This window comes from Suncus etruscus, chromosome 2, assembly GCF_024139225.1.
Source record: "Suncus etruscus isolate mSunEtr1 chromosome 2, mSunEtr1.pri.cur, whole genome shotgun sequence".
Classification (NCBI taxonomy): domain Eukaryota; kingdom Metazoa; phylum Chordata; class Mammalia; order Eulipotyphla; family Soricidae; genus Suncus; species Suncus etruscus.
Window position 1 is genome coordinate 90687921 of NC_064849.1, and position 14121 is coordinate 90702041.

The window sequence follows — 14121 nt, forward strand, 5'->3', positions numbered from 1 at the left end:
ATGTGGCCCGAATAACCAAAAAAAAAAAGAAAAGAAAGATTGCACCACTAAATGGAATACACAGGAATGTCCCATGTTACTATGCTGAATACATGTCCATGCATTCTCAGACTTAGTACTTTTGATACAAAATATGTTCATAATATAGTTGCATAGTATGATTTATTGTTAAATATATAGATTAATTAAAATTATCACATGTGTCCTATCTCAAAAACTATTCTTTTATTACATGACATAATTTAGACTTTGAACAGACCTGAAGGAAAGTATAGTCACTCCAGTTCTGGAGTCAAGGAAATGGAGGAATATGTATATGTTCCACTGAGATTTCTCAATTGAAGGATATATGGATGTTTCAAATGTATTCATCAGTATGGTTATTATCTGATTAGAATATTTGTCAGCATTATTTCTAGAAAGATGATGCCTTTAATTCAATTCCTCATGTAAAAGCAGATTCTGTAGTATATATTGGTATGTTGATTAAAATTAAGATAGCTGAATAATCCAGGGAATCAAGGCAAGAATCATTCCAAAACACTTAAATGATATGACTGCCTTCATAACAGAGGAGAAATTAATCCTGCTCCATGACCTGTGGCCTTTGCATGATCTTTGGGAAGCATTGTCAAATGCCAGTATTCAGAGGGAGACCCTAAGACTTTTACAAGTTTCCTTAGCCTCTGCCCTCTAAATGGAAGCCTAAGCCAAAAAATTGACTCCCTTTGTTTCTGCAAATTCAGAGTTCTCTTCCGTATGAATACCACAAAGACCTGAGAGTTTGCCAATATGTTCTGATTTTTGTTGACACTCATCAAACAGATCATTTTGGTTTATTTCAAAGTTTATTTATTAGTTTTTATCCAGTGCCATTGGCCATGTGTTCATGTGCTAGACCTACCTACCTACCTACCTATCTATCTATCTATCTATCTATCTATCTATCTATCTATCTATCTGTATGGGAGCACCTCCCCTAATTTTTTCTTATCTGTTGATATTGGTCAGTGTATGTTTATTTTTATATTAATATATAAGTTCTTTGGTTGCATTGACTGTATTTGTTTTCCTCACAACAGTACTAGACTCATCAAGTCTAAATCTAGTATGGTGCACTGAAGTACAGGTGGAATAAAAGAATGTTTGAAGGACATCAAACACTTGAAGTCCTGCAAACATTCCTGTTAACTGCAGTGAGAATGGCTTACCACAAACAACTAGGACTGCCAGGGACATGGTTTCATAAAAGCAACTCACTGCTGGTGGGACTGTTGTCTGATTTAGCCTCTGCTGTAAAAGAGTCTTAATATTTTTAAAATCTAGGATCGAATCTTTACTAAGACCTAAGTAATTCCACTGCTTGGTATTTATACTGGAAATAAAATATGAATCTGAAAAGATGCATGTAGACCCATGTTCATTGCAGCTCTCAATACAGTAGCTAGGAGACAGGGACAACCCAAATGTCTAACAACAGATGAATGCATGACAGAGTGGTGCTATGTATACATTGTAGAATACTATGCAGTTATAAGAAAGGAATAAAATCTTGTAATTTGCTGTGTATTAGATGGGACTAGAGGGGATTATGTGAAGGGAAATAAGCCCGAGGGAAAAGAACAAACACTAGATGGTCACACTCAACTGGTATATGGGAAGACAAAACCAAGGTAAACAGAATATCATTAAGAACAATCTCTAAGGGCTGGAGAGATAGCATGGAGGTAGGGCATTTGCCTTGCATGCAGAAGGTTGGTGGTTCGAATCCCAGCATCCCATATAGTCGGTCCCCTGAGCCTGCCAGGAGCGATTTCTGAGCGATTTCAGGAGTAACCCCTGAGTGCTGCCATATGTGACCCAAAAAAACAAACAAACAAACAAACAAAAATAACAATCTCTAGGTCATCTGAGAGCTCCAGACTAAGGGGCTGTGTGTGGACTAGAGGTAACACAGGGTATCAGTTTGAGGTTTTGGGCACTTTGGTGATGGTGGTGAGGTAACTGTATACCAAGAACAAAATGTTAACAGAATTTACTCATCTCACCTTTACTTTGTATAATGAATTACATTTATTAGTATGTTAAAATTCTTTTGTTTTCTTTTATTGCCATTTGTGTAAGGTGCCAGGATTTACAATACTGTTCATTTTCCATTTTGTGAATACATCATTCCAACATCACAGCCATCACTAGTGTTAGCTTCTGGTGATGTGGTCATATGTCCCAAGTGTCCCCCTCACCTCCATCTCATGTAAACTCAGTTCTTTAAACAAAATCACCATAATAAGTCATGATTCTTCATATCAAAATTAAATTGATACAACAGCAAGTATTTCCATTAGAAATAAAACATATGTCTTAGGTATTTAATAGTTAATACAGCCACATTCATTCCTTAACTCCAGCTTTCAGAAAAGCAATGAAAATGTTTGAACAATTATACTTACTTTTCTCTATTACCCAATTTAGTCAACAGCCTAACTACCAGTTCTAAAATACCTAGAAAAGGTTTGGGTAAATATTAGCATCATTGTCCTTGAAAGAGGAGAGTAGTTTATTCTTCTAAAATGAAAGTCTTCCTGTAAAAACACATTTAGCTCTCAGTCATAATCTTAGCTAAATGTATTTTCAGACTCGGCATTTGAATTCTGACCAACATATTCTCTGAATTCAGGGTACTATATAAAATGGGAATCATCTAAGATTACTAGATAAGGAAAATAAATTTTAAAAGATTCATCTCACTAGGAATAACTATGTAAAAGTGGGCTAAAGAAAAGCCACTTCCATTAATAGGGATTTAAGAGAATCAATAATCTCTTTAAGAAAACCAAGTTCCCCAATGAATACCAAATGCTGAGTGGTTTTCCTAAGTGCCTGATTTGGAATAATGGTAGAATTTATCAGAATTTTGCCCACATGTAAACACATATATAAATTGGATTGTGTAGTATTGGGGACACCACATCCAGCAGTGCTCCTGATGGGGACTCGGGGGTCACCTGTGGTTCTAGGGATTGAATTTAGGTCTGCCACATACAATGCAAGCACCGTCCCATATGTACTATCTCTTTTGCCCAGTAAAATGATATTTTAAATAATGAATATTTGTGTCTAAAAACTGTAACATTTAGCGGTAATGTGGAGTGTTCAGAACACATAAACCCTTCAGTATTGTCCTGAGATTTTGTTGTAAGTCGCTTTATGTTGAAAATTACCCAAAGAATAACCCTCTGTGGGGGCCGGAGTGATGGTGCATGGTAGGGCATTTGCCTTGCACGTAGCTGACCTAGGGAAGACCATGGTTAGATTCCCGGTGTCCCATTTGGTCACCCAGGCCAGGAGTAATTTCTGAGTGAAAAGCCAGGAGTAATCCCTGAGCATCACTGGGTGTGGCCCAAAATCAACAAAAGAAAAAATGACCCCCTGTGTCATTACCTGGATAGAGTTAGGGAGCTGGTAACCTCTGATCCTTTGGAAAGTTCCATTTTTGCCTACTAGTCATGTTGCTATAATTAAACCATGGAAAGGAATGCAAGCTTTTGAGTCTGGTTCTATTTTTGTTTGTTTCTGGTTTTGAGTGCTGGTTCTGTTTTGTTTGTTTGTTTTGTTTAGGGTCATACATGGCAATTTTCAGTGGTTTCTCCTGTCTTTCCACTCAGGAGTCCTTCCTGAAGGGCTCAAGGAATCATATGGAATGCTGGGGATTGAACCCAGGTTGGCTGCATGCAAGGCAAGCAGTACTCTATCTCCGGCCCCTTGAGTCATTCTGGAGTGTGGTGAATTGTCAAAATATGCCCTTTTTGCTCACCATGGGCAATACACAGAGTCCACTTGCTCTGTGGCTTCTTTCTACATGGAAGCACTTATACTCTGGCCTTTCTATTACACTAAGAGCTGCCAACGTAAACATCTTCCTTTGGGTATCTTCATGCTTTTGACTATCTTGGGTCATGGCTAGTGAGGACACAGCTGGAAGTAGTTGGACTCATTGTCCACACTAAGCTCAGATCTGTTTCCCAGATGAAGGTAGAGGGTACCCCATATTTCCAGAAAGTCTCTCTGGGTATTGTCCCCCCAGAACAGCATCTTTTCAGGCAGTGTGACTCTTGGGTATTTACCAAGCAAGCCAAGACTGGATTCAGCAGTGAAATTTCCACTTTCATATATTCATGACCTAAAATTCTTACACTTCCTTCCCCCAAATGATCAAATCACACAGCCAAACCAGGAAGGACCTGGGTTCTATCCCAGCATCCCATATAGTCCCCTGAGCCTGCCAGGAGCAATTTATGTGTACGGAGCCAAGAGTGACCCCTAAAGTGCCACTGCATGTGGCCTCAAAACCAAAGGAAAAAAAAATAAAGATCAAATCAGTTGTTTCTTTAATGTAATGGATTCTTTAAAATTTAAAAATGTTGGATGTGTTCCGTATGCTAAACGTAATAGTCAAATTCTACTCAATTGAATTAAGCTCTGAAATAATTCTCTTATTTAGAGAGAGTTATTAGGGATTGTTTTACTCAAACTTCAGAAGCCAAATAGTCTAATGTCTTGACATTCAAATACTTTGTTGCCAACTTTTCCTTGTAAAAGATATCTGTGTTCAGTTTTATGATGAAAGAAAAGAAAGAAATCATCCACATTGGCTAATCCTGAGCTTTAGAGCTCTGTTTATTTATAGTGTGCAGTTCGAGAAATTGGAGGTGTGAAATATTTTTGTTTGCTGGATTGCCTTTACTTTTTGGAGGGGAGCAAAGAAGCAGTACCAAATGCATGTGGGATGGGTTCAAGATAGGTAGACAAATAGAATGATGGGGTAGAAGAACCAGAAAGGATCGTGGATAACTGTTTTATGATTTTTGTGAAGTATGGAAGTGCTTTCTAAATAGAGCACAAAATCCAGATGCTTTGCAGAAATACATTTATAAAATGGACTGCATAACATTTCAAGACATTTGTAGCTCAAGAAAAAACTCTTTACTGACAAATAGGGAAGGTAATTGAAAGAGCATTGATGAGAGTGCATTTTAACACACTTTGTCTCCCAATGGCCAGATGAAAAAGAGTACCACCATCCAAACAGAAATGGAAATTGATTATCAATCAGATGTTTATACAGAAATAGATAATTAAGTGCACATGTACACATCGAATCTTATTTCCACCACTAAATAAATAAATCTGATGGCTATACATTTATTTCTCTCTATCAGAAAGGGCCAGTCTAAAATTATAATCACAAGATATTGACAACATCAAAAGGAAGAGAAGGAAAATGATGCACAAAATTGCTACAAAAATAATAACTTCAAAAAAAATAATATCTGCACCTTTGGGTCAGTCATACCCAACTCTAATCAGGGTTTACTCTTTTTTTCTCTGCTCAGAGAGTTACTCCTGGCAGGACTCAGGCAACCATATTGGTACTAGAAATTGAACCTAGGTTGGGCATGCGTAAGGCAAATACCCAGTTTTCTGTACTATCTCTTCAGTCCATGACTTTTAATCTCCACTCATTTCCATTGAGCATTGTTTATTATGGAGGAGATATATGCAGAGAAGAATATTACAGTTTAGCTTTTCAAAGATAGGGAGAGAATTTCCAAGTGTCCTGCACTGACTTTTCTGGTTCATCTTCTCCATAGTGTTGACTCTATGACTGCTCCTTCCCTCCCCACTGTTTACCCTCTCTTGGTTAGGAACCCAATCTTTCCATTTTATACCTCCCCTATTATAGATGAATTCTTCTCATTCAACAAAGCTAAAAGGAAACAATTACTATCCACATGGCAGATCAGTAGTGTATTGAATATTCTTCGCAGAGCTATTGAATTGCCATTTTTAGTACAGTTTTCTGCTGGGCTGTTAAAAAGAAAATGCTTTCTGGACTGAATTTGAGCCACGTTGAAGAATCTGGAGCATATTTGCTTGTATGTGGGCCAGCTGCTTAATTTTATGGACCACAGTTTTCTTACCAAAAATATAAAAGTAACAACACCCCCCTTGTTCGATGTGTCTAAATCACACAATCACTTGTATCATGGTAGGTGTTCAGTACAATTAAGGCGGTGATGAGAGGGATTATGTTGATGATACTGAAGTGAAAATGTACATGATGTATGTGTTTAGAGCCACAAATAAGTAATAATATTGTCCATGGCATTAGATATTCAAATATCTCGATTATTAAGGGGATGGCAATGACGGTCATTATGAGTAGAACCCATATTAACCCGAAAGTATTTTCTAACATTGAGAGATTCTAATTTTAGCTGTTTTCTTGTTCACACAAGTAGGCCACTGCCTTGTATTTAAAATATATAGATATATGTCAACTAGAGTGATTTCTTTTGCATTGATTAGCTGCTTCCTGGACTGTGGTGAAATTTGTGTGCCATGAGGTGTATAGATCCCACCTTGGTGCTGTGATGTCAGTGCAGTAGGATCCTGGGTCCAACACTCAATTCTCTTTTTAAAGCACCCTTTGGCATGTGTTTTCAGTGCTTGCATCGGTGCCCAAGACCCCTACTGTGGCTGGGACATGGTGATGAAGAAATGTACCAGCCTGGAGGAGAGCCTGAGCATGAGCCAATGGGAGCAGAGCATTTCCACGTGCCCGGTGAGCATCTCCAACCTCCATCCTTCACACAGTCCATCCGAGGGCAACCCAACTCCCCTGCTCCCTGAACCCACATTTCAGGAGTGCCCCCTGCCCTCTGCAATCCCATCCTTGCTTGCTCAATTCCTTCACTTCCTAACCAAGCAGGAAATACCAGCTCTGCTTATAGGATTGAGGAGGAGCAAAAGTTTAAGATAAACTGGGGGAGGTTGAAAATGAGGTGCATTATCTTGGATTTGCTTGGGGTCTTTTATTCTTGGACTTGTAGCTCCAGAATTCGTGGTAAACTGTTTTGCTTCTGGTACTACTCAAAATAAAGAATTCTACACTCATCTTTTGCCCTTGGTAGTGCTAATTCCAGAAGCTAAGTAGAACTTTGAAAAGAATAAACTAACAGGTATTCACATTGAGCCCCCCTGTAGGGCCATCATGGAGGTCTGTTTTAAAGTTATGGGGAAGTTTTGGAAAAACAGCCCCCTGGATATTCCAACAGTGGCACCAGAAAATGAGGGGAACTTACGAGCACTTTGAGCCTATATGGCGGATTCAAGATTCAGTTTCCTTTGATGAATTGTTTGGGTTTTGTAGGGGCCAAATTTTGTAGTCATTAACCAATGTCTCTCCCTAAGCCTAGAGCCAGAAGTAGGCAGCTCTGAGCACCTCTGGTGTGGCCCCAAAATAGTAAAAATAAAGATTAATAATAATAATAATAATAACAGCAACAATAAAAAAATTTACCTCAGCATGTTTTTCCTACTGTCAGAGAAAGTGAGCTATTAACTAGAACTTGGTTAAACTCCTGTAATTTTATATATTTTGGTTCTTTTGTGTTCTGGTCTATGTCATGTGATGCTCAGGGGTCAGTCTTGGATCTGCACTCAGGAATTACTCCTGCTGGTGCTCAGGAGACCATACAGGATGCTAGGGATTAAACTTTAGTCAGCCACATGCAATGCAAGTGCCCTTCCTACTTACCTATTGCTCTCGCCCTGACCACAAACACAGCTTAACTATTTTGGGGGAAGGGCACACCTCTTGACATTCAGGGATTACTCCTGGCTCTGTGCTCAGAAATCACTCCTGGCAGGCTTGGGATCATATGGTATATAGGACATGAAATCTGGATTGGTCCTCAGAGAATCAAGCATCCTCCACACTGTCTTATTGCTTCAACCCTGATCACAAACAAGGTTGAATTATTTTATATCATTTTGATTTTAAGATATACTTTTGATATGTTGATGATATGCAGATCATAAAGTAACAGACAGTACATTATGTCACATAACAAAACCCAGGAAAGCAATCAGATTTTTCTGGTTTATGCCAGCTGCCATACAAAAGATGGGAAATATCCTATAACCAGCCACTATTTAAAGGATGCACCCTTACAAAAATACACTTAGAAATAAGTGAGTTAAATATAAACTATCAAGTTAATCAAGAGTAGTTTTAGGTATCTTTAAAGCTATTGAGTACAGAGTGCTTTTATGTTACTTTTTATTGGTTGCTATAAAGGCTGAGTTTTCGTAACCAAATCTACATCTTTTATCATCTGATATACCAATTTTGAAGCCTATTACTGTTACTATTTTATACATATGTTACATTATTATTTTATATGTTGTAAGAAAAAAAATCCTGCCATGGATTGTAAGACACCAGCTGATTTTTCAGATTCATGATAAATGATGCTAAGGAGATAGGTCAAAAGATCTTATAATTCAAGTCTTTCCATTTTTAGTTTTTATTTATTTTTTTATTTTTGGGTCACACCCGGCAGTGCTCAGTGGTTACTCCTAGCTCTACACTCAGAAATTGCTCCTGGCAGGCTCGGGAGATCATATGGGATGCCGGGATTTGAACCACCGTCCTTCTGTATGCAAGGCAAATGCCTTACCTCCATGCTATCTCTCTGGCCCCAAGTCTTTTTTTTCTTTACCTATGTTGCATTAATTATTAATTATAAAGTCCTAGTGGTGCATGGATGGATGGTTAGGCTTTTCTCAGCCAGGCCCATTGCCCTGCAGCCCCTTCAGCCTGCAGGTCTGTTGGTGTCAGGTAAAGGTGAAGAAATGATCAACAGGCAGTCAGATGAAGTTTCAGGAGACATCAGCTTTATTACAAGGCCTGCCATGTGCATATTCCTCACATGGCCTCTAAGTTAAGCAGCCTCTCTGCACTCAACCTGTGTCTCTGATCTCCTTCCTTGCTGCTTCTGTCTCTCCCCTGCTGCATCTCCCCTACCTCCCTACCACAAGCCACTCTTAAATACCAACCATAGACCCCTCCCAGCTGTGGGAGGGTCTCACAATCCAGGTGAGTTAGGCAGGAAATTGGGTAATCGGTAACAGCCTACATATCTTTATCCAAAGGAAATCAAGGACGAGGAGTATTTTGGTGATGCTCAGGGATTACCCCTGAATCTGCACTCAGGCATTCCTCCTGGCTGTGTTTACGGCATAGGGATGCCAGGGATCGAACCTGAGCTGCTGCTTGCAAGGCAAGAGTCTTATCCATTGTGCTATTGCTCTGGATCCAGGATGAAAGGTGTTTGAATAAGAAGGAGGCACCTTATATTCAATGTGAATGCCAAGTTAAATAATGAAGTCCTATTACATTAAAATTGGTAGGAGAGGAATGTTGTATATCTTAAGGATAATATTAGACTCACTTGTATCAACCTACCAAGGCAGCTTCATAAATCTAACACATAACAGAGCTGACTCAGGCAGACTGGGATTTATGGCTTAGATGCTCTATTTTCTAGAAAGTTCATTTGGGTATGAGATCACTCCCTTTGCCCCTTCTCCCTGGCTTGAATTTTGCATGGACACCATCCATTTCACTGTGGATGTGTGAGTAACCATATTACTATTTCTGACCCCAATTCCCTCTCCCAGACACATACCCAGACAACAACCCTTTCAGGAACTTGATGACTTCTTTAAATTTATTTTTTAACAATATATTTACTTAAATACCATGATTACAAACATGTTTGTAGTTGGGTTTCAATCGTAAAAAAAAGAATACCCCCTTTACCAATGCAACCCTCCCACCGGCAATGTCCCATCTAATTCCTTCCCCACCTTCTGCTTGTCTTTGAGACAGGCATTTTATTTCTCTCACTCATTACCATTGTCATTATAATAGTTAGTGTAGTTATTTCTCTAACTGCACTAACCATTCTGTGATAAGCTGCATATCCATGATAATATTTTTCTTTTGTTTTGTTTTTTTTTGTTGGGTCACACCCACGGCACTCAGATTATTCCTGGCATTGCGCTCAGAGATCACTTTTGGCAGGCATGGGGGACCATATGTGATGCTGGGATTTCAACCATCATCTGTCCTGGATAAGCTGCCTGCAAGGCAAATGCCCTACTGCTACGCTATCTCTCCAGCCCCATATCATATGGTTGGGGGGGGGGGGGTGTTGGGTCATAGCCGCTGGCGCTCAGGGGGTTATTCCTCGCTCTCTGCTCAGAAATCGCTCCTGGCAGGCATGGGGGCCCGACCATATGGAATGCCAGGATTTGAACTACTATTGATTCTGGATCGGCCACTTGCAAGGCAAATGCCCTATTGCAGTGCTATCTCTGTGATCCCTATCATATGAGTTTTAGAAGACCTATTTTCTACTCAAACATTCTCTTTTAGAAAATCTTTATGGAGCCTCTTATTGAGGAGAGGGCAGTAAATGAGATGTGGATTAACATTCTTAGTTCTATCACTCTCATTTAAAACACAATTCTCAGTGTAGGAGACTTGACAAGCTCTAAGTGTACCTACCTAGAGCTATAGAATAGTCCTTGTCCTGTGTAGCTGTAGTGTCACTTCACAAGCAAAGTGTAGCCTTCAGCATGTATCTGGCTTGAATTTTGCATGGACACCATCCATTTCACTGTGGATATGTGAGTAACCATTTTACTATTTCTGACCCCAATTCCCTCTCCCAGACACATACCACTAATGACTAGTAGTAAAACACAGATCTCAAATCAGCAAGTACTGGTTATCATACAGTGAGAAGATTCATCCCAAGATGAAAGCAAATTCATCTCTTTAGAGCAGGGTTCCTCAAATTACACCCCACTGGCCACATGCAGCCCTCTGAGAACATTTTTCTGGCCTGCAGCCTGTTTTTGCTGCTGCTGCTGCCTGTTCTGCTTAGCAGCTGACTCATCCAGAGCCAGCCATGCTCATGTGTGGGATGTGCACCTCAGTCTGACTCTCTCCTTCTCTCTGTTTCTTGTCTCCTCCTCTAAGTCTTGGGCAGTGGTCCTCAAACTCCAGCCTTCTCTCCACTCTCCTTCCCCTTTCTCAGTACCTCTCTGCCTCCTAACCATCTCCTCTCCTCTCATTCCTTTTTCTCCCTTCCCTTCACCTTCTCTCCACTCCTCCCCTTTTCTTCCACTTGCTTTCCCCTCCTATCTCTTCTTCTCTTCTAGCCTCTCTCTTCCCCTTATGTCCCCTACCCTCCCCTTTTCTCCCTCCCCTTTCCTCTACCGTGCCTTCCCCTCATCCTCTCCTCCTATTTGCTTCCCTCCCTCTTCTCCCCTCCATTATTCTCCTCTCTTCCTCCTCAGCTCCCTCCCACTCACTGTCCTGGCTAGGTTGCTCTATTCAGAACCCTCTGTTCCTCTGTAAACTATATAACAGAGGTCACTCTAAGGGGTTCTGGTATTCAGGGAACCCTTTCCGTTTCTCTTAGCGCTAGTGGTGCTTCATCCCTCTGACCTTCACTCTGTGTCTGCTCCCTAGATCCGGAACCTCACGGTGGATGGGCACTTTGGGCCTTGGTCTGCATGGACACCCTGCACCCACACAGATGGCAGTGCCCTGGGCTCCTGCCTCTGCCGTACCAGGGCCTGTGACAGCCCAGCCCCTCGGTGTGGCGGCTGGCAATGCCAGGGCCCCCGTATGGAGATTGCCAACTGTTCCAGGTAAGTCCCCACTTGGGGTGCTTGTGGATAATCAACTAGTGTGTGACCCCAGTTCCAAGGAAAGGAGTCCAAGGGGCTGTTTATATCTCCCCAAAGGAAATCTTTTTAAAAGCAGAAGGTGGGGTTTAGCTGAAAGCTTTTCTTGAGTTCCTCCCTGCTGCCAAACTTACTTCCCTGCCACCCATTAGAATTCATTTCTGCAGTATAGATAGGTCCTTGGTGGGGAGACAGAGTATTGCTGCCCGTTGGCCCAATCCACACATTCTATTTTGAGCACATGGGGGGACTCACAAAGATAGTGAGGGCCAGATGTTCCGTAACTGAGCCTCACCTTTGGGGAGATAGATGATCAGCTGGTCTCTGGTGGGATTTGGATACCCAAGAGTGAGGATGAGGACGGCAGCTACTCCTCAGGTTTCTCACCCCCTGAATTTACTTCACATGGTTCCTGCTGAGCAGACATGATGCTTCTAGAAGCTGATCAGGCAACATTAAACCTCGGGCACAGCCCAGCCCAGAGCCCCCTGAGATGCAGGCAGAGCATTTCAGCTCCTCTACTCTGGGGCACTCTGAGACCAACTCCCAAAAGAATTTAAATAAGTTTATTTTTGTTTTAAGTTTCAAGAATTGCAAAGCTAACATTTCTTCTTTGAGTCCACGTCATATGCCTTAGCTTGCAAATCAGCTCCTGAGAACAAACAAATTCAGAGAGCAATGCGTATTTAATCCCTCATGTTTGATTCTTGTGTTTCTCTCTACTCTGACCAGCCTTTCCTCCCTAAATGTAACATGTTTCTTATATTTTATGCTGAAAGGCTCACAACATAGCACATATGCAAAAAGTTGTATTACAGACAGCACCCAATGCATCATATAGCTGTATTCCTACAGAAAAAAAAAACTGTAAAGTTTAATATCATTTTATTTTATGGCTTAGTTATGGTTCATATTTATTATAAAGATATATACATATATATGTATAGCTGAACCACAATTTTCTTAAACAATCCCAGGGTTTAAGAAATCTTTTAGCTACCTTTATGAGAAATCTGGGTCTCATTTCTGTGATAATTTTGGTTCAATTGCAATAAAACATGTTAGGCTTTATTAGGCTTATGTTAAGGTTTTACTAGAATCATTATTAAGTTTCAGAAAAGAAAATGAGGAACAATGAAATTTTCTCAGAAATTTTTACTTGGAATATTTATTGGAATTATAATGTTAGCTTTTTATGTAGACTTTGAACTTTGCAAAATTATAATACGAATGCATTGAAAGTAAAATTAAGGATTAATGTGAGTGGAGTTTTTCTACTATGACTCTTCCATGGACATGGATGACAGACACAGATAGCTATAGAAATGAATGTGTGTTTAGAAAAGCAAGTGAGAGTTTGGGCTCTGTCAAAAACAGATACTTTAGTATTATTAAAAATGTCTTTCATTTGTTTAATAACAGAGATAAAATGCTGTTTAATTTACAAACATTTTTAATAAACAAAAGACAAAGAAAAACCTGTTCTTTTTTTAATTTTCCGGAATGGGAATAGGAAAACAATATTTCTTTGCTTTTTAAATTTTATTATTAATACCATTGTGAATTACAAGTTCTTAACAGTTGGATTTCAGGCATATAGTGACAGTGAATTAGAGCCATTCCCACCACAAGTGTTGACTTCCCTCCACCAATTAACTTATAAACATCTTAACAATATACAATATATGGAAAAAATACAATAGTAAGTAAAAAAGGAAAATAGTTGTCAGCAATAGTGTATTTAAAAGAAAAACACTTAAAAGGACTAGAGTGATAGTACATCAGGTAAGACATTTGCCTTGCACGTGGCTGACCTGGTTTTATTCCTTGGCATCACATATCAGGAGTGATTCTGGGTGCAAAGCCTGGAGTAATACCTGAGCACACCTGAGTGTGGCCCAAAAAGGAAACAAACCAGAAAACCCATTTAAATAAGTGACTCATTTAATTTATTATTTAAATATATAATTTATTCAATATGTATATATATTATATGTGCACTTATTTTATTTATACTTTGTCTTTTATTATAGATTATGAGAAAATAGCCATCAATCCAAACTGAAATTATTTGTCCTTTACTTTAAGATATTTGTTTTAAAACTATGAATACTAATATGTTAATATTAATCCATGTAAATGTTTCAAGAGTATTCTGGCTTATTATTAGTGGCTTTAAAAATTAGCATTATGCGCTATTTAGATGAGTTCCCTAGCACGTGCTTTTTCACAGATTATAACCAAGTACAAATAAAGCCACATCATAAGCTTTAGAGGTCCATCACTTGAGCTCCACTTGCCTTTTCAATGAAATGGCATTATTTGTCTTGAGTTTTAACATTTTCATAGAGAAATTTTTCCCCTAGTTTCTAATACAAAACTATATTTTGTAAGATAATATTTCTTGAGTTTCACATTTCCATGAAGAAAATTGAATTATTTGAAATACAGGCCATTATTTTACAACGTGATTTTCCTTAGAGTTGGAATATTTTCATTAGGCATGTGTCT

At 39.4% G+C, this 14121-nt stretch overlaps 1 protein-coding gene across 1 annotated transcript in view; it reads left to right on the top strand.

Moving 5' to 3' along the window:
* SEMA5A (semaphorin 5A) overlaps nucleotides 1-14121 on the top strand; it is a 450728-nt gene that overhangs the window by 382542 nt on the left and 54065 nt on the right. The window contains exons 13-14 of the mRNA XM_049767907.1: nucleotides 6508-6625; nucleotides 11393-11574. Of these exons, the coding sequence (XP_049623864.1) occupies nucleotides 6508-6625; nucleotides 11393-11574 (300 nt within the window). The remainder of the gene's footprint in view (nucleotides 1-6507; nucleotides 6626-11392; nucleotides 11575-14121) is intronic.